This window comes from Pseudophryne corroboree, chromosome 6, assembly GCF_028390025.1.
Source record: "Pseudophryne corroboree isolate aPseCor3 chromosome 6, aPseCor3.hap2, whole genome shotgun sequence".
NCBI classification, from domain to species: domain Eukaryota; kingdom Metazoa; phylum Chordata; class Amphibia; order Anura; family Myobatrachidae; genus Pseudophryne; species Pseudophryne corroboree.
This window is the reverse complement of record NC_086449.1, coordinates 338,997,859-339,018,379: the sequence shown is the minus strand read 5'-3', so window position 1 is coordinate 339,018,379 and position 20,521 is coordinate 338,997,859. Positions and strand designations below refer to the sequence as shown.

The 20,521-nt window shown below is 46.4% G+C and overlaps 1 protein-coding gene across 5 annotated transcripts in view; it reads left to right on the top strand.

Moving 5' to 3' along the window:
• The first annotated feature begins 490 nt into the window (after positions 1-490).
• The window catches only part of CD276 (CD276 molecule), a 37,224-nt gene continuing 17,193 nt past the window's right edge, over positions 491-20,521 (top strand). For 2 of the 5 annotated variants that reach the window (XM_063926465.1, XM_063926463.1), the window contains exons 1-2: positions 491-587; positions 18,588-18,652. In XM_063926465.1, coding sequence (XP_063782535.1) covers positions 18,607-18,652 — 46 coding nt within the window. In that variant the 5' untranslated portion in view covers positions 491-587; positions 18,588-18,606. Of the gene's footprint in view, positions 588-615; positions 937-18,587; positions 18,653-20,521 lie in introns of those variants that run through there. The other 3 variants (XM_063926464.1, XM_063926462.1, XR_010179284.1) reach the window with 2 other exon arrangements.

Genomic DNA, 20,521 nt, shown 5'->3' with positions numbered 1-20,521 from the left:
GTGCACCCCACATGGCTCGCACTTCGAGCAAGGTGCCTCGCCCCGCTAACGGCACAGGTTACTATTCCCGATTGTAGTCCACGTGGATCGTACAGTATGAAAAAGTTAAAAAAATTAATTTTTTATTTGAAAAGAGCATGTCAACCTTTTCATGTGTCGATCTTTGCCATGTCGACCAATAGTGCTTGACCTAATGAGTGTCAGCCTAAAGACCGGATACCCTCCAGAGGATATTAAAAGTCCTTTTTATAATTAATTTTGAAAAAAACATTCCAGTTTCAAAAATTAATCACATTACTGGGTGGCACTTTGCACTGACCAGTTGTAAGGATTTCCAAATACAAGAACAATGTGAAAAATGCTTCAGGGAGTGGCCATTTCTGATGGCTAATGTGTTTGCGTGGACTTATAAACATATCTATCTAATTAATTAATTAATCTAATCTATCTATAACAGAGAATATAAATATGGTAACCAGTGAGTGAGCACTTGAAGGTCTTACATTAGGTGGATGAATTTGTCACCGTTTGGGGAACATTTCTGATTTTTTTCGTAATCCTGACAAGGAGGATAAGTACCGTTATAGGTACAGTATTTACTATGAATGAATAACGTGCTGTACCTCCGTCCATACAACAGATAAAGGAAGAGTTAATTGCCACCTCGCATGAGGGAATGAGGGGATTTTCTCCTACAGCCCGGCCAATGGCACCGCCGACCCATCCCTCCTCCTCCCCTCTCCCGGCAGCAGCGTATGATGATGATCTCACTACGGATTGGGATTTGGGAAGGGGACGGGAAGCGGAGTTGCCGCCATGGCGTGCCCGCTGAGTGGGAGAGAGTGAGCGGCCGCTTCCTGTGGGCAAGTGGTGGCTGAGAGGAGTCAGAGGCGCGCCGCCACTCCCCGTTACCGTGTGCGTGCTGCGAGCTGCCAGGTAAATTCGGGTCACTTATTATAGGTTTGTATTTGTCCGGTGAGATTAACCCCTTGGCTGCCTGAGCGACCCGCACGCAGGCCGGTGTGTGCATTGTCCCGTGAATCACTGTCTGTATTATACAGCTGCTGCATATACGGCGTATGCGACGCTGGTTTATTCTTTCTAGCTGTGTTGTGTAAAGTTTAGTGGCTGCAGAAGTAAGAAAACTAATGTGCTAACAGTTATATGCTGGAGATGATTCTACGACTCTACTGTACTTGCTGAATATAGGATATTATCAGTTATTGTATATAGTTATTGACTATCTTTCTTTAGACATGTTAAATAGGCCTTGTTATACTATTTCACATAACCTGCTTTAGTAGCATGGTGCACATATTGGGGGATTTGTTATGCGTTACAGCCATAGAATAGACTAGAGGCACAGATGGTGACACTCCCCTTACAATGTAATTTGTGTCCCAGCAAATGTCACAAAGGGTCATTCAGACCTGATCGCTCGCTAGCTATTTCTCTATCGTCCTAGTGGATGCTGGGGTTCCTGAAAGGACCATGGGGAATAGCGGCTCCGCAGGAGACAGGACACAAAAAGTAAAGCTTTCCGATCAGGTGGTGTGCACTGGCTCCTCCCCCTATGACCCTCCTCCAAGCCTCAGTTAGATTTTTGTGCCCGGCCGAGAAGGGTGCAATCTAGGTGGCTCTCCTAAAGAGCTGCTTAGAGAAAGTTTAGCTTAGGTTTTTTATTTTACAGTGAGTCCTGCTGGCAACAGGATCACTGCAACGAGGGACTTAGGGGAGAAGAAGTGAACTCACCTGCGTGCAGGATGGATTGGCTTCTTGGCTACTGGACATCAGCTCCAGAGGGACGATCACAGGTACAGCCTGGATGGTCACCGGAGCCTCGCCGCCGGCCCCCTTGCAGATGCTGAAACATGAAGAGGTCCAGAATCGGCGGCAGAAGACTCCTCAGTCTTCTAAAGGTAGCGCACAGCACTGCAGCTGTGCGCCATTTTCCTCTCAGCACACTTCACACGGCAGTCACTGAGGGTGCAGGGCGCTGGGAGGGGAGCGCCCTGGGAGGCAAATGAAAACCTATTTGGCTAAAAAATACCTCACATATAGCCTCCGGGGGCTATATGGAGATATTTAACCCCTGCCAGAATACACTAAAGAGCGGGAGACGAGGCCGCCGAAAAAGGGGCGGGGCCTATCTCCTCAGCACACAGCGCCATTTTCCTTACACAGCTCCGCTGGTCAGGACGGCTCCCAGGTCTCTCCCCTGCACTGCACTACAGAAACAGGGTAAAACAAGAGAGGGGGGGCAAAATAGTGGCAAAAATTATATTATAAAAGCAGCTATACAGGGAGCACTTATTATAAGGCTATCCCTGTCATATATAGCGCTTTTGGTGTGTGCTGGCAAACTCTCCCTCTGTCTCCCCAAAGGGCTAGTGGGGTCCTGTCTTCGTTAAGAGCATTCCCTGTGTGTCTGCTGTGTGTCGGTACGTGTGTGTCGACATGTATGAGGACGATATTGGTGTGGAGGCGGAGCAATTGCCAAATATGGGGATGTCACCTCCTAGGGGGTCGACACCAGAATGGATGCCTTTATTTATGGAATTACGGGATAGTGTCAACACGCTAAAGCAGTCGTTTGACGACATGAGACGGCCGGACAATCAGTTAGTGCCTGTCCAGGCGCCTCAAACACCGTCAGGGGCTGTAAAACGCCCTTTGCCTCAGTCGGTCGACACAGACCCAGACACAGGCACTGATTCCAGTGGCGACGGTGACGAATCAACCGTATTTTCCAGTAGGGCCACACGTTATATGATTTTGGCAATGAAGGAGGCGTTACATTTAGCTGATACTACAGGTACCACTAAACAGGGTATTATGTGGGGTGTGAAAAAACTACCTATAGTTTTTCCTGAATCAGAAGAACTAAATGATGTATGTGATGAAGCGTGGGTTGCCCCCGATAAAAAGATGCTAATTTCAAAGAAGTTATTAGCTTTATACCCTTTCCCGTCAGAGGTTAGGGCGCGCTGGGAAACACCTCCTAGGGTGGACAAGGCGCTCACACGCTTATCTAAACAAGTGGCGTTACCCTCTCCTGAGACGGCCGCACTTAAAGATCCAGCAGATAGGAGGATGGAAAATATCCAAAAAAGTATATACACACATACAGGTGTTATACTACGACCAGCTATAGCGACAGCCTGGATGTGCAGTGCTGGAGTAGCTTGGTCAGAGTCCCTGATTGAAAATATTGATACCCTGGATAGGGACAATGTTTTACTGTCTTTAGAGCAAATAATGGATGCATTTCTTTATATGCGTGATGCACAGAGGGATATCTGCACACTGGCATCACGGGTAAGTGCTATGTCCATTTCGGCCAGAAGAAGTTTATGGACGCGACAGTGGTCAGGCGATGCGGACTCAAAACGGCATATGGAAGTTTTGCCGTATAAAGGGGAGGAGTTATTTGGAGTCGGTCTATCAGATTTGGTGGCCACGGCTACAGCCGGGAAATCCACCTTTTTACCTCAAGCTACTCCCCAACAGAAAAAGACACCGACTTTTCAACCGCAGCCCTTTCGTTCCTTTAAAAACAAGAGAGCAAAGGGATATTCATATCTGCCACGAGGAAGGGGGAAGAGACACCAACAGGCAGCTCCTTCCCAGGAACAGAAGCCCTCCCCCGCTTCTACAAAAGCCTCAGCATGACGCTGGGGCTTCTCAAGCGGACTCGGGGGCGGTGGGCGGTCGTCTCAAGAATTTCAGCGCGCAGTGGGCTCACTCGCAGGTAGATCCCTGGATCCTGCAGATAATATCTCAGGGGTACAGGTTGGAACTAGAGACAGATCCGCCTCGCCGTTTCCTGAAGTCTGCTTTACCAACGTCCCCCTCCGAAAGGGAGACGGTTTTGGAAGCCATTCACAAGCTGTACTCTCAGCAGGTGATAGTCAAGGTACCTCTTCTACAACAGGGAAAGGGGTATTATTCCACTCTATTTGTGGTACCGAAGCCGGACGGCTCGGTAAGACCTATTCTAAATCTGAAGTCCTTGAACCTGTACATAAAGAAGTTCAAGTTCAAAATGGAGTCACTCAGAGCAGTGATAGCGAACCTGGAAGAAGGGGACTTTATGGTGTCCTTGGACATCAAGGATGCGTACCTCCACGTTCCAATTTACCACTCACACCAGGGGTACCTCAGGTTCGTTGTACAAAACTGTCACTATCAGTTTCAGACGCTGCCGTTCGGATTGTCCACGGCACCTCGGGTCTTTACAAAGGTAATGGCCGAGATGATGATTCTTCTTCGAAGAAAAGGCGTATTAATTATCCCATACTTGGACGATCTCCTAATAAGGGCAAGGTCCAGAGAACAGCTAGAGAGGGGATTAGCACTGTCTCAAGAAGTGCTAAAACAGCACGGCTGGATTCTGAATATTCCAAAATCCCAGTTAATGCCGACAACTCGTCTGCTGTTCCTAGGGATGATTCTGGACACGGTTCAGAAAAAGGTTTTTCTCCCGGAGGAAAAAGCCAAGGAGTTATCCGAGCTTGTCAGGAACCTCCTAAAACCAGGAAAGGTGTCTGTACATCAATGCACAAGAGTCCTGGGAAAAATGGTGGCTTCTTACGAAGCAATTCCATTCGGCAGATTCCATGCACGAATTTTCCAGAGGGATCTGTTGGACAAATGGTCAGGGTCGCATCTTCAGATGCACCAGCGGATAACCCTGTCTCCAAGGACAAGGGTATCTCTTCTGTGGTGGTTGCAGAGTGCTCATCTATTGGAGGGCCGCAGATTCGGCATACAGGATTGGATCCTGGTGACCACGGACGCCAGCCTGAGAGGCTGGGGAGCAGTCACACAAGGAAGAAACTTCCAGGGAGTGTGGACGAGCCTGGAAACGTCTCTTCACATAAACATTCTGGAACTAAGAGCAATCTACAATGCTCTAAGCCAGGCAGAACCTCTGATTCAAGGAAAACCGGTGTTGATCCAGTCGGACAACATCACGGCAGTCGCCCATGTAAACAGACAGGGCGGCACAAGAAGCAGGAGTGCAATGGCAGAAGCTGCAAGGATTCTTCGCTGGGCAGAGAATCATGTGATAGCACTGTCAGCAGTGTTCATCCCGGGAGTGGACAACTGGGAAGCAGACTTCCTCAGCAGACACGACCTTCACCCGGGAGAGTGGGGACTTCATCCGGAAGTCTTCCACATGCTGGTAACCCGTTGGGAAAGACCAATGGTGGACATGATGGCGTCTCGCCTCAACAAAAAACTGGACAGGTATTGCGCCAGGTCAAGAGATCCGCAGGCAATAGCTGTGGACGCGCTGGTAACGCCTTGGGTGTACCAGTCGGTGTATGTGTTTCCTCCTCTGCCTCTCATACCAAAAGTATTGAGAATTATACGGCAAAGAGGCGTAAGAACGATACTAGTGGTTCCGGATTGGCCAAGAAGGACTTGGTACCCGGAACTTCAAGAGATGATCACGGAAGATCCGTGGCCTCTACCTCTAAGGAGGGACTTGCTTCAGCAGGGTCCCTGTCTGTTTCAAGACTTACCGCGGCTGCGTTTGACGGCATGGCGGTTGAACGCCGGATCCTAAAGGAAAAAGGCATGCCGGAAGAAGTCATTCCTACTTTGATTAAAGCAAGGAAGGAAGTAACCGTGCAACACTATCACCGCATTTGGCGAAGATATGTTGCGTGGTGCGAGGATCGGAGTGCTCCGACGGAGGAATTTCAACTGGGTCGATTCCTACATTTCCTGCAATCATGATTGTCTATGGGTCTCAAATTGGGATCTATTAAGGTTCAAATTTCGGCCCTGTCGATTTCTTTCAAAAAGAATTGGCTTCAGTTCCTGAAGTCCAGACTTTTGTTAAGGGAGTGCTGCATATACAGCCTCCTGTGGTGCCTCCAGTGGCACCGTGGGATCTCAATGTGGTTTTGGAATTTCTAAAATCTCATTGGTTTGAACCACTAAAAAAGGTGGATTTATAATATCTCACATGGAAAGTGACCATGTTACTAGCCCTGGCTTCGGCCAGGAGAGTGTCAGAACTGGCAGCTTTATCTTACAAAAGCCCATATCTGATTTTCCATTCGGACAGGGCAGAACTGCGGACTCGTCCGCATTTTCTCCCTAAGGTGGTGTCAGCATTTCATCTGAACCAGCCTATTGTAGTGCCTGCGGCTACAAGTGACTTGGAGGACTCCAAGTTACTGGACGTTGTCAGAGCATTAAAAATATATATTGCAAGGACAGCTGGAGTCAGAAAATCTGACTCGTTGTTTATATTGTATGCACCCAACAAGATGGGTGCTCCTGCGTCTAAGCAGACGATTGCTCGTTGGATCTGTAGCACAATCCAACTTGCACATTCTGTGGCAGGCCTGCCACAGCCTAAATCTGTAAAGGCCCACTCCACAAGGAAGGTGGGCTCATCTTGGGCGGCTGCCCGAGGGGTCTCGGCATTACAACTTTGCCGAGCAGCTACGTGGTCAGGGGAGAACACGTTTGTAAAATTTTACAAATTTGATACTCTGGCTAAGGAGGACCTGGAGTTCTCTCATTCGGTGCTGCAGAGTCATCCGCACTCTCCCGCCCGTTTGGGAGCTTTGGTATAATCCCCATGGTCCTTTCAGGAACCCCAGCATCCACTAGGACGATAGAGAAAATAAGAATTTACTTACCGATAATTCTATTTCTCGGAGTCCGTAGTGGATGCTGGGCGCCCATCCCAAGTGCGGATTATCTGCAATATTTGTACATAGTTATTGTTAACTAATTCGGGTTATTGTTTAGGAAGCCATCTTTAAGAGGCTCCTCTGTTATCATACTGTTAACTGGGTTTGATCACAAGTTGTACGGTGTGATTGGTGTGGCTGGTATGAGTCTTACCCGGGATTCAAAATTCCTCCCTTATTGTGTACGCTCGTCCGGGCACAGTACCTAACTGAGGCTTGGAGGAGGGTCATAGGGGGAGGAGCCAGTGCACACCACCTGATCGGAAAGCTTTACTTTTTGTGCCCTGTCTCCTGCGGAGCCGCTATTCCCCATGGTCCTTTCAGGAACCCCAGCATCCACTACGGACTCCGAGAAATAGAATTATCGGTAAGTAAATTCTTATTTTTTTGCAGCGCTGCGGACAGATAGTCGCCGCCTATAGGGGAGTGTATGTTTACTTTGCAAGTGTGCGATCGCATGTGCAGCTGAGCACTAGAAAAAAGTTTTGTGCAGTTTCCGAGTAGCTCAGAACTTTAGGTGTGTACACATGGGGGGTAATTCCAAGTTGATCGCAGCAGGAAATTTTTTAGCAGTTGGGCAAAACCATGTGCCCTGCAGGGGGGGCAGATATAACGTGCAGAGAGAGATAGATTTGGGTGTGGTGAGTTCAGTCTGCAATCTAAAATGCAGTGTAAAAATAAAGCAGCCAGTATTTACCCTGCACAGGAACAAAATAACCCACCCAAATCTAACTCTCTCTGCAAATGTTATATCTGTCCCCCCTGCAGTGCACATGGTTTTGCCCAACTGCTAAAAAATTTCCTGCTGCGATCAACTTGGAATTACCCCCATGGTGAGATTCGGGCTAACCCCCATTCTTACTATATGACAGGGACTAAGGGGGTCATTCCGAATTGATCGCACGCTGCCGATTTTCGCTGCGCTGCGATCAGGTCTCTACCGCATATGCGTATGCGCCGCAATGTGCACACACGTTGTACGGGTACAATGCGGATCGTTGCTGAGCTATGGATTTAACGAAGAATCCATTCGCCCAGCCGATCGCAAGGAGATTGACAAAAAGAGGGCGTTTATGGGTGGCAACTGACCGTTTTCTGGGAGTGGTAGGGAAAACGCTGGCGTGTCCGGGCGTTTGGAGGGCGTGTGTGTGACGTCAAATCCGGGACCAAAAAGATTGAAGCGTTCGCAAGGGCTGAGTAAGTTCAGACTTACTCTGAAACTGCACAAAATGTTTTTGCAGAGCTTGGCTGCACAGGCGTTCGCACTCCTGCAAAGCGAAAATACACTCCACCGTGGGCGGCAACTATGCGTTTGCATGGCTGTAAAAACAGCTAGCGTGTGATCAACTCGGAATGACTCCCTAAGTCTGTATCGCAAGCACATAATGACTGTGCTTGCGATACTATGTGCGATTTTGGCAAAGTGTCAATTTTGACTATCTTTTCTACGAGATAGACTGTGCAGAGGGATGTACTAAAAGGATGATCACAGAAAGGGATGATTGGGATGATTACATGCAGTTCACCTCCAAGACACTAGATGTCAGAATTTTTTACTTAATTTAAAGATTAACAAACAAAAAAAACATCATATAACATCAAATTTTATGTAATACAGTCAGGCCCAAAAAGTGACTTATAATATATTTATAATTTGCAGTAAAAAGTACATTATCCCACATTTATTATATAGTATAATATATGTACACATACCATTGCATAAGGCGTTAAAGTACACCTAATTTCTGTTTTATAAACTGTATAAAAATCGATTAAAATTTACATTGGATGACCGCGTTATAATCACATTTCCGTATACCTGGGACTGTTTTCTATGCGTTTCCAGTGGGATGATGGCTATATATTTTTTATTTATGTGGGATGATCACGTTTTTAGCGCAGATATACATACCTGGGACTGTTTTCTATGCGTTTCCAGTGGGATGATGGCTATATCTTTTTTGTTTACGTGGGATGATCACGTTTTTAGCGCAGATATACATACCTGGGACTGTTTTCTATGCGTTTCCAGTGGGATGATGGCTATATCTTTTTTATTTATGTGGGATGATCACGTTTTTAGCGCAGATATACATACCTGGGACTGTTTTCTATGCGTTTCCAGTGGCATGATGGCTATATCTTTTTTATTTATGTGGGATGATCACGTTTTTAGCGCAGATATACATACCTGGGACAGTTTTCTATGCGTTTCCAGTGGGATGATGGCTATATCTTTTTTTATTTATGTGGGATGATCACGTTTTTAGCGCAAATTTACATACCTGGGACTGTTTTCTATGCGTTTCCAGTGGGATGATGGCTATATCTTTTTGATTTACGTGGGATGATCACGTTTTTAGCGCAAATATACATACCTGGGACTGTTTTCTATGCGTTTCCAGTGGGATTATGGCTATATCTTTTTGATTTACGTGGGATGATCACGTTTTTAGCGCAGGTATACATACCTGGGACTGTTTTCTATGCGTTTCCAGTGGGATGATGGCTATATCTTTTTGATTTATGTGGGATGATCACATTTTTAGCGCAAATATACATACCTGGGACTGTTTTCTATACGTTTCCAGTGGGATGATGGCTATATCTTTTTGATTTACGTGGGATGATCACGTTTTTAGCGCAGATATACATACCTGGGACTGTTTTCTATGCGTTTCCAGTGGGATGATGGCTATATCTTTTTGATTTACGTGGGATGATCACGTTTTTAGCGCAGATATACATACCTGGTACTGTTTTTTCTATGCGTTTCCAGTGGGATGATGGCTATATCTTTTTGATTTATGTGGGATGATCACATTTTTAGCGCAAATATACATACCTGGGACTGTTTTCTATGCGTTTCCAGTTGGATGATGGCTATATCTTTTTGATTTACATGGGATGATCACGTTTTTAGCGCAGATATACTTACCTGGGACTGTTTTCTATGCGTTTCCAGTGGGATGATGGGTATATCTTTTTGATTTATGTGGGATGATCACGTTTTTAGCGCAGATATACATACCTGGTACTGTTTTTTTCTATGCGTTTCCAGTGGGATGATGGCTATATCTTTTTGATTTATGTGGGATGATCACGTTTTTAGCGCAGATATACATACCTGGTACTGTTTTTTCTATGCGTTTCCAGTGGGATGATGGCTATATCTTTTTGATTTACGTGGGATGATCACGTTTTTAGCGCAGATATACATACCTGGGACTGTTTTCTATGCGTTTCCAGTGGGATGATGGCTATATCTTTTTGATTTACGTGGGATGATCACGTTTTTAGCGCAGATATACATACCTGGTACTGTTTTCTATGCGTTTCCAGTGGGATGATGGCTATATCTTTTTGATTTACGTGAGATGATCACGTTTATAGCGCAGATATACTTACCTGGGACAGTTTTCTATGCGTTTCCAGTGGGATGATGGCTATTTCTTTTTGATTTACGTGGGATGATCACGTTTTTAGCGCAGATATACTTACCTGGGACTGTTTTCTATGCGTTTCCAGTGGGATAATGGCTATATATATATTTATAAAATATAAAAGATTAAGCCATAATCCCACTGGAAACGCATAGAAAACAGTGACAGGTAAGTATATCTGCGCTAAAAACGTGATCATCCCACGTAAATAAAAAATATTAAGCCATAATCCCACTGGAAACGCATAGAAAACAGTGACAGGTAAGTATATCTGCGCTAAAAACGTGATCATCCCACATAAATAAAAAAGATATAGCCATCATCCCACTGGAAACGCATAGAAAACTGTCCCAGGTATGTATATCTGCGCTAAAAACGTGATCATCCCACGTAAATAAAAAAGATTAAGCCATAATCCCACTGGAAACGCATAGAAAACAGTGACAGGTAAGTATATCTGCGCTAAAAACGTGATCATCCCACGTAAATAAAAAAGATATAGCCATCATCCCACTGGAAACGCATAGAAAACAGTCCCAGGTATGTATATCTGCGCTAAAAACGTGATCATCCCACGTAAATAAAAAATATTAAGCCATAATCCCACTGGAAACGCATAGAAAACAGTGACAGGTAAGTATATCTGCGCTAAAAACGTGATCATCCCACATAAATAAAAAAGATATAGCCATCATCACACCGGAAACGTATAGAAAACAGTCCCAGGTATGTATATCTGCGCTAAAAACGTGATCATCCCACGTAAATAAAAAAGATATAGCCATCATCCCACTGGAAACGCATAGAAAACAGTCCCAGGTATGAAAATGGTAGAGGGTGCCAGGACTCAATATTGATATTAGGATGCTGGTTTCCTTATTTAATTATATGGCTTTGTTGATATAAACTGATGCAGAAACAATATAAATGCTGTAACTATTTTTTTTAACTATGAGTATATCATTTAAAAGCTTTATGTGCTTGCTGTAGTTTGTAAATACTCAGTTGAGGTAAAAAAATATAGTGACATCTAGAGATGTGAATAGGAACTACAGGCAATCATCCCGATCATCCCTTTCTGTGATCATCCTTTTAGTACATCCCTGCAGCTGTGCAGGCAAATCTATTTTGACTATCTATGCTTGCGATATCGACCGCGCATCGGCATCGCATCGGGATCGCAAGGTAACTTTCACCTTGCGATCTGCACTAACTCTTATGATTTTGACTATATAGTCAAAATCGTAAGAAAATATCTCACCGTGTGTACACACCATTACTCAGCCGCTGCGATCACTTCAGCCTGTTCTGGCCCGGGATTGATGTCAGACACCCGCCCTGCAAACGCTTGGACACACCTGCGTTTTTCTTACCACTCCCAAAAAACGGTCAGTTGACACCCAGAAACGCCTTCTTCCTTGTCAATCACCTTGCGATCAGCTGTGTGAATGGATTTCATCGTACAATCCATCGCCCAGCAACGACGCGCCTGCGCATTGCGGTACATGCGCAGTTCTGACCTGATCGCAGCTCAGCGAAAAATCCTAGCGTGCGATCAGGTCTGAATGACCCCCCAAGTGACCTAGTGCTTTTTTTCTCATTGCAATTATTTACTTTAGCTATCAGAGATTATCAGTCAGTGCTTTCATGCAGCCAAGTTTTGTACAGTTGTAAATGATAAAGCTTCCAGAATCTTAGAGGAGCTAAAGGTGCTAACACACTGGTGTGCAGTTGTGGTGTAGTAAATATGAGTTCAAAGAGGATTAATTCGCATTGTGTGTGTGCCCCCCCCCCCCCCCCTCCAAAAAAAAAATAGCGTGGCCGAATTTGACAGACGAATCTCTTTGTACAGATGAAAGTAGCGAGTTCTAGCACGTCTCCTAATATGCTTCCCACTTGCAGCCTCACAGATACCTGCAGTAGCCCTATGGAAACTATCCTTATTATAAGGTAGTAAATCAATCTTCTGCAGTATCACGCAAAAATAGCCACTTTTGTGTCTGACTCAGAATCAGCTCCAGGATATGGTTGCTCTTTTATTTTTGTTGTATGATTCACAAAAATAAGAATTTACTTACCGATAATTCTATTTCTCGGAGTCCGTAGTGGATGCTGGGGTTCCTGAAAGGACCATGGGGAATAGCGGCTCCGCAGGAGACAGGGCACAAAAGTAAAGCTTTTACAGGTCAGGTGGTGTGTACTGGCTCCTCCCCCTATGACCCTCCTCCAGACTCCAGTTAGGTACTGTGCCCGGACGAGCGTACACAATAAGGGAGGATTTTGAATCCCGGGTAAGACTCATACCAGCCACACCAATCACACCGTACAACTTGTGATCTAAACCCAGTTAACAGTATGATAACAGAGGAGCCTCTGAAAGATGGCTTCCTGAACAATAACCCGAATTAGTTAACAATAACTATGTACAAGTATTGCAGATAATCCGCACTTGGGATGGGCGCCCAGCATCCACTACGGACTCCGAGAAATAGAATTATCGGTAAGTAAATTCTTATTTTCTCTATCGTCCTAAGTGGATGCTGGGGTTCCTGAAAGGACCATGGGGATTATACCAAAGCTCCCAAACGGGCGGGAGAGTGCGGATGACTCTGCAGCACCGAATGAGAGAACTCCAGGTCCTCCTTTTCCAGGGTATCAAATTTGTAAAAATTTACAAACGTGTTCTCCCCTGACCACGTAGCTGCTCGGCAGAGTAGTAATGCCGAGACCCCTCGGGCAGCCGCCCAAGATGAGCCCACCTTCCTTGCGGAATGGGCCTTAACAGATTTAGGCTGTGGCAGGCCTGCCACAGAATGTACAAGTTGAATTTTGTTACAAATCCAACGAGCAATCGACTGCTTAGAAGCAGGTGCACCCAACTTGTTGGGTGCATACAGTATAAACAGCGAGTCAGATTTTCTGACTCCAGCCGTCCTTTAAATGTATATTTTTAAGGCTCTGACAACGTCCAACAACTTGGAGTCCTTCAAGTCGTCTGTAGCCGCAGGCACTACAATAGGCTGGTTCAGGTGAAACGCTGATACCACCTTAGGGAGAAAATGCGGACGCGTCCGCAGCTCTGCCCTATGTCGAATGGAAAATTAAATAAGGGCTTTTATAAAACAAAGCCGCCAGTTCAGATACTCTCCCGGCCGAAGCCAGGGCCAGTAACATAGTCACTTTCCATGTGAGATATTTCAAATCCACCTTCTTTAGTGGTTCAAACCAATTTGATTTGAGGAAATCTAAAACTACATTTAGATCCCACGGTGCCACCTTAGGCACCACAGGAGGCTGTATATGCAGTACTCCTGTGATAAAAATCTGGACCTCAGGGACTGAGGCCAATTCTTTTTGGAAGAATATTGATAGGGCCGAAATTTGAACCTTAATAGATCCCAATTTGAGACCCATAGACAATCCTGATTGCAGGAAATGTAGGAAAACGACCCAGTTGAAATTCCTCCATCGGAGCACTCCGCTGCTCGCACCACGTAACATATTTTCGCCAAATACGGCGATAAGCTTCGCGGTGACTTCCTTCCTTGCCTTTATCAAGGTAGGAATGACTTCTTCTGGAATGCCTTTTCCTTTTAGGATCTGGCATTCAAACGCCATGCCGTCAAACGCAGCCGCGGTAAGTCTTGAAAAAGACAAGTACCCTGCTGAAGCAGGTCCCTTCTCAGAAGTAGAGGCCACGGATCGTCCGTGACCATCTCTTGAAGTTCCGGGTACCAAGTCCTTCTTGGCCAATCCGGAGCCACTAGTCTTACTCCACTTTGCCGTATAATCCTCAATACCTTTGGTATGAGAGGCAGAGGAGGAAACACATATACCGACTGGTACACCCAAGGTGTTACCAGCGCGTCCACAGCTATTGCCTGCGGATCTCTTGACCTGGCGCAATACCTGTCCAGTGTTTTGTTGAGGCGAGACGCCATCATGTCCACCATTGGTTTTACCCAACGGTTTAATAGCATGTGGAAAACTTCTGGATGAAGTCTCCACTCTCCCGGGTGAAGGTCGTGTCTGCTGAGGAAGTCTGCTTCCCAGTTGTCCACGCCCGGGATGAATACTGCTGACAGTGCTATCACGTGATTCTCCGCCCAGCGAAGGATCCTGGCAGCTTCTGCCATTGCCCTCCTGCTTCTTGTGCCGCCCTGTCTGTTTACATGGGCGACTGCCGTGATGTTGTCCGACTGGATCAACACCGGTCTTCCTTGAAGCAGAGGTTCCGCCTGGCTTAGAGCATTGTAGATTGCTCTTAGTTCCAGAATGCTTATGTGAAGAGACTTTTTCAGGCTCGACCACACTCCCTGGAAATTTCTTCCCTGTGTGACTGCTCCCCAGCCTCTCTGGCTGGCACCCGTGGTCACCAGGATCCAATCCTGCATGCCGAATCTGCGGCCCTCCAATAGATGAGCCTCCTGCAACCACCACAGAAAGGATACCCTTGTCCTCGGCGACAGGGTTATCCGCAGGTGCATCTGAAGATGCGACCCTGACCATTTGTCCAACAGATCCCTTTGCATGGAATCTGCCGAAAGGGATTGCTTCGTAAGAAGCTACCATTTTTTCCCAGGACTCTTGTGCATTGATGTACAGACACCTTTCCTGGTTTTAGGAGGTTCCTGACCAGGTCAGATAACTCCTTGGCTTTTTCTTCGGGAAGAAAAACCTTTTCTGAACTGTGTCCAGAATCATCCCCAGGAACAGCAGACGAGTTGTCGGCATTAATTGGGATTTTGGAATATTCAGAATCCATCCGTGCTGCTTTAGCACCTCTTGAGATAGTGCTAAACCCATCTCTAGCTGTTCTCTGGACCTTGCCCTTATTAGGAGATCGTCCAAGTATGGGATAATTAATACGCCTTTTCTTCGAAGAAGAAATATTATCTCGGCCATTACCTTTGTAAAGACCCGAGGTGCCGTGGACAAACCAAACGGCAGCGTCTGAAACTGATAGTGACAGTTTTGTACAACGAACCTGAGGTACCCCTGGTGTGAGGGGTAATTGGAACGTGGAGATACGCATCCTTGATGTCCAAGGATACCATAAAGTCCCCTTCTTCCAGGTTCGCTTATCACTGCTCTGAGTGACTCCATCTTGAACTTGAACTTCTTTATGTACAGGTTCAAGGACTTCAGATTTAGAATAGGCCTTACCGAGCCATCCGGCTTCGGTACCACAAAAAGAGTGGAATAATACCCCTTCCCTTGTTGTAGAAGAGGTACCTTGACTATCACCTGCTGAGAATACAGCTTGTGAATGGCTTCCAAAACCGTCTCCCTTTCTGAGGGGGACGTTGGTAAAGCAGACTTCAGGAAACGGCGAGGTGGCTCTGTCTCTAATTTCAACCTGTACCCCTGAGATATTATCTGCAGGATCCAGGGATTTACCTGCGAGTGAGCCCACTGCGCGCTGTAATTCTTGAGACGACCGCCTACCGCCCCCGAGTCCGCTTGCGAAGCCCCAGCGTCATGCTGAGGCTTTTGTAGAAGCCGGGGAGGGCTTCTGTTCCTGGGAAGGAGCTGCCTGTTGCTGTCTCTTCCCTCGTCCTCTGCCTCGTGGCAGATATGAATAGCCCTTTGCTCTCTTATTTTTAAAGGAACGAAAAGGCTGCGGTTGAAAGGTCGGTGCCTTTTTCTGTTGGGGAGTGACTTGAGGTAGAAAGGTGGATTTCCCGGCCGTAGCCGTGGCCACCAAATCCGATAGACCGACCCCAAATAACTCCTCTACGCATCGCATGTCCACTGTCGTGTCCATAAAGCTCTTCTGGCCGAAATGGACATAGCACTTACCCGTGATGCCAGTGTGCAGATATCTCTCTGTGCATCACGCATATAAAGAAATGCATCCTTTATTTGTTCTAACGACAGTAAAATATTGTCCCTGTCCAGGGTATCAATATTTTCGATCAGGGACTCTGACCAAACTACCCCAGCACTGCACATCCAGGCAGTCGCAATAGCTGGTCGTAGTATAACACCTGCATGTGTGTATATACCTTTTTGGATATTTTCCATCCTCCTATCTGATGGATCTTTAAGTGCGGCCGTCTCAGGAGAGGGTAACGCCACTTGTTTTGATAAGCGTGTTAGCGCTTTGTCCACCCTAGGAGGTGTTTCCCAGCGCTCCCTAACCTCTGGCGGGAAAGGGTATAAAGCCAATAACTTCTTTGAAATTAGCAGTTTTTTATCGGGGCACCCCACGCTTCATCACACACGTCATTTAATTCTTCTGATTCGGTAAAAACTACTGGTAGTTTTTTCACACCCCACATAATACCCTGTTTAGTGGTACCTGTAGTATCAGCTAAATGTAACATCTCCTTTATTGCCAAAATCATATAACGTGTGGCCCTTTTGGAAAATACGGTTGATTCGTCACCTTCACTACCGGAATCAGTGCCTGTGTCTGGGTCTGTGTCGACCGACTGAGGCAAGGGGCGTTTTACAGCCCCTGACGGTGTTTGAGGCGCCTGGACAGGCACTAAGTGAGTGTCCGGCCGCCTCATGTCGGCAAACGACTGCTTAAGCGAGTTGACGCTATCCCGTAATTCCACAAATAAGGCATCCATTCTGGTGTCGACCCCCTAGAAGGTGACATCCTCATATTTGGCAATTGCTCCGCCTCCACACCAATAACGTCCTCATACATGTCGACACACACGTACCGACACACAGCAGACACACAGGGAATGCTCTATACGAAGACAGGACCCACTAGCCCTTTGGGGAGACAGAGGGAGAGTCTGCCAGCACACACCAAAAAGCGCTATATATGACAGGGATAGCCTTATGATTAAGTGCTCCCTTACAGCTGCTTTTATATTAATATATTGCCATTTATTTTGCCCCCCCTCTCTGTTATACCCTGTTTCTGTAGTGCAGTGCAGGGGAGAGACCTGGGAGCCTTCCTGACCAGCGGAGCTGTGACAGAAAATGGCGCCGTGTGCTGAGGAGATAGGCCCCGCCCCTTTTCCGGCGGGCTCGTCTCCCGCTATTTAGTACATTTAGGCAGGGGTAAATATCTCCATATAGCCTCTGGGGCTATATGTGAGGTATTTTTAGCCTTTTTAAAGGTTTACATTTGCCTCCCAGGGCGCCCCCCCCCAGCGCCCTGCACCCTCAGTGACTGCCGTGTGAAGTGTGCTGAGAGGAAAATGGCGCACAGCTGCAGTGCTGTGCGCTACCTTAAGAAGACTGCAGGAGTCTTCAGCCGCCGATTCTGGACCTCTTCTTGCTTCAGCATCTGTGAGGGGGCCGGCGGCGTGGCTCCGGTGACCATCCAGGCTGTACCTGTGATCGTCCCTCTGGAGCTTCATGTCCAGTAGCCAAGAAGCCAATCCATCCTGCACGCAGGTGAGTTCACTTCTTCTCCCCTCTGTCCCTCGTTGCAGTGATCCTGTTGCCAGCAGGAATCACTGTAAAATAAAAAACCTAAGCTAAACTCTCTAAGCAGCTCTTTATGAGAGCCACCTAGAATTGCACCCTTCTCGGCCGGGCACAAAAATCTAACTGGAGTCTGGAGGAGGGTCATAGGGGGAGGAGCCAGTACACACCACCTGACCTGTAAAAGCTTTACTTTTGTGCCCTGTCTCCTGCGGAGCCGCTATTCCCCATGGTCCTTTCAGGAACCCCAGCATCCACTTAGGACGATAGAGAAATGAAAGCTACCATACAGTGTATAATCTTTGAGTGCCCAGTGCATTTCTACATACAATAACCTATTGTGACTAGCATTTTATATATGTAATAATGTATCCTCTAAATAAACTCTCTAAGGACTTCGCACAAGGCAGGAGAACAAAGGTGACTCGTACTATCCTAATAATTAACAGTACAGAGTTCATTGCTTCTTATAATGGGGTCTATTCATGAAGTGGTGAAAAGTGTGGAGAAGTTGTCCATGGCAACCAATCAGCTGCTACATATAATTTTACAGAATGCACTTTATAAATGTTACCTGAACACTGAGTCGTTGCCATGGGCAACTTTTCCACTGGCTCTCTTCTCCACTCTTTTCACTGCTTCATGAATAGACCCCAATAGATAGATAGATAGATAGATATATATATATACGGTTGAGTACGGGATGCTGATGGTCAGAATACAGCCAGTGGAATACCGACACTTCTTCAAAGGTAAGCTAATCCTAACTCTCCCTACCTGCATCCTACCCTTAACCCTCCTATAGCTTAACTAACCATAACCCTCCAGTTCGAGATTCTGTCTGTTGGCATTGCGGTGACGGTCTTCTTACTGCCGGCAATGTGAACGCCTGGATTCCAACTACATCCCCTCTGAAGTATTGACATTAGATCTGTGTACATAGAGATATTATTTACAGGATCCATTGTGTGTTCTCGGTGTGGCTGCCACTTTCCATGTTAGCGCTAACTTCCTTTCTTCTTTCTTTTAGCTCCTAGTGACACTTGGACATGGACGGCCTTTGCTTGCTCCTCCTCCTCCTTCCGTCTATTTGCAGTAAGTCCGGCAATTAGATCTCTATGTGAAATGTAAAATTAACAAAATCGCTGTTATACCCTTTTCACACTAAGGGGAATATTCAATTACTCCCGATGTTTCTTCAGGTTTTGTGTTTGGCCTATTGATTTAATCGGCCGGTAAAAAGTGCATTTTCACACAGAAACACACAGGTTCAGTGAAACCTGTGTGTTTACGGGTGAAATAGCCCCGATTTCGGATGGCGAAGCCAAATCCCAGATAAACCGCGGCACGCTCCGGCTTACCGGGGCTAATTAGTTAGCCCACCCCCGGCGATACTCTGTGTGCATGGGTTGACCCAGTCATGCATCTGGGTCATGACCAGGGATATTTCTGAGTCCAATCTGGGTCGGCTGCAGTGTGAAAGGCAGACCGTGGTCATGCCTAAAACTAAAATGCTCCTTATTGGTGGGCTCAGGAGGCTTGGAGATGACATCATGTCCAAGCATCCTGCATTAACAGTGACTATGTGGTAATAAGGAGTGGAGCCTGCGGCTTAAATTGACTCAACACGGGAAACCTCACCCGGCCCGGACACAGAAAGGATTGACAGATCAAAAGCTTTCTCAATTCTGTGGGTGGTGGTGCATGGCCTTTCTTAGTTGGTGGAGCGACTTTCCTGGTTAATTCCGATAACGAACGAGACTCCCACATGCTAACTAGATAAGCGACCCCCGACTTGCTTCTTAACAAATTTGTGTTTTATGTTTGTCTTGTGTCCCAATATACCAGAGCCCCAATAACATTTTTAGTACATATTGAACAAATGCTAAATTTGTAATAAATTACTGATACTGAATGTCCTGGATTTTGCAACACATTTAGGGGGACATTTATTAAGCTTGATAAGAGTGGAGGAGTGCCCATGGCAACCAATCAGCACTGAAGTAACAGCTATAATTTGCATGCTATAAAATTATACAGAGCTGCTGATTGGTTGATGGGGAAATTTCTCCACTGGCTCACTTCTCCGCTATTATCACTGCTTAGTAAATGTCCCCCTTAACCCCTTCGGTGGTGTGCAAGGAAATCTTCGTGTGCACGGAAATCTTCGAAGATTTCCGTGCATACTACCTGCTGATTCCCTGGGGGAAACCGTGCAGAATGCACGGCACCTGGGAATCGGTATACTCCATTATGGAGTTTAGCCCGCTTCCCCCCGAACTCCTATTGGCCGTGGTGCAGGCATAGCTGTATAATGGCTTATGCTGATTCCCGGGCTCCATAAGGCAGCCGAGATTCAGGGCTGGCAATTTCCGCGGGTGATCCCCAGGCGACAACTTCGCCCTGCCCCATCGCTCGCCTCCCCCTGCACCTTCTCCCCCCCCCCCCCCCCCCCCCCCCCACCCCACTTCCAAGCCAATTTAAAAACACACCGCCCAGGGTGTGTTTTAAATTGAAAACTTACCACTGAAAGGGTTAAGAGTGCCCCCAAAAAAGAGTCTTCTTTTTCTCCAGCCAACAATTAACGTGGTAATAACCCAGGTTCATCAATGCTGTGTGAAAGGATTAAGTAATCTGAAGCCTTTGCTCCAAACCTGTTCAGTATCCCAGGTCAGAGATGGGGTTTTAGTGATATTAGAACATTGGGGGTGTGGGGGGGGGTTCTTTCCATTTAACTTTGCTGATCTGGATCTAACCAGAGCAAATTATCCAACAGAGTTGAACATCTCTGGTTTAACAACTTTTAGTTTCTTAATCAGTGGTTGTTAGGGTGACGCTGTGGCTGATATTTCTTTCCTACTTTCTGTTCTTCTACACACAATGGGGCAGATTTAACGAGTGATATTCTTGTTATTGCTTGTTACAAATGTTGAATAGTGCTCCAACCAATCTTGATTCTGTCAT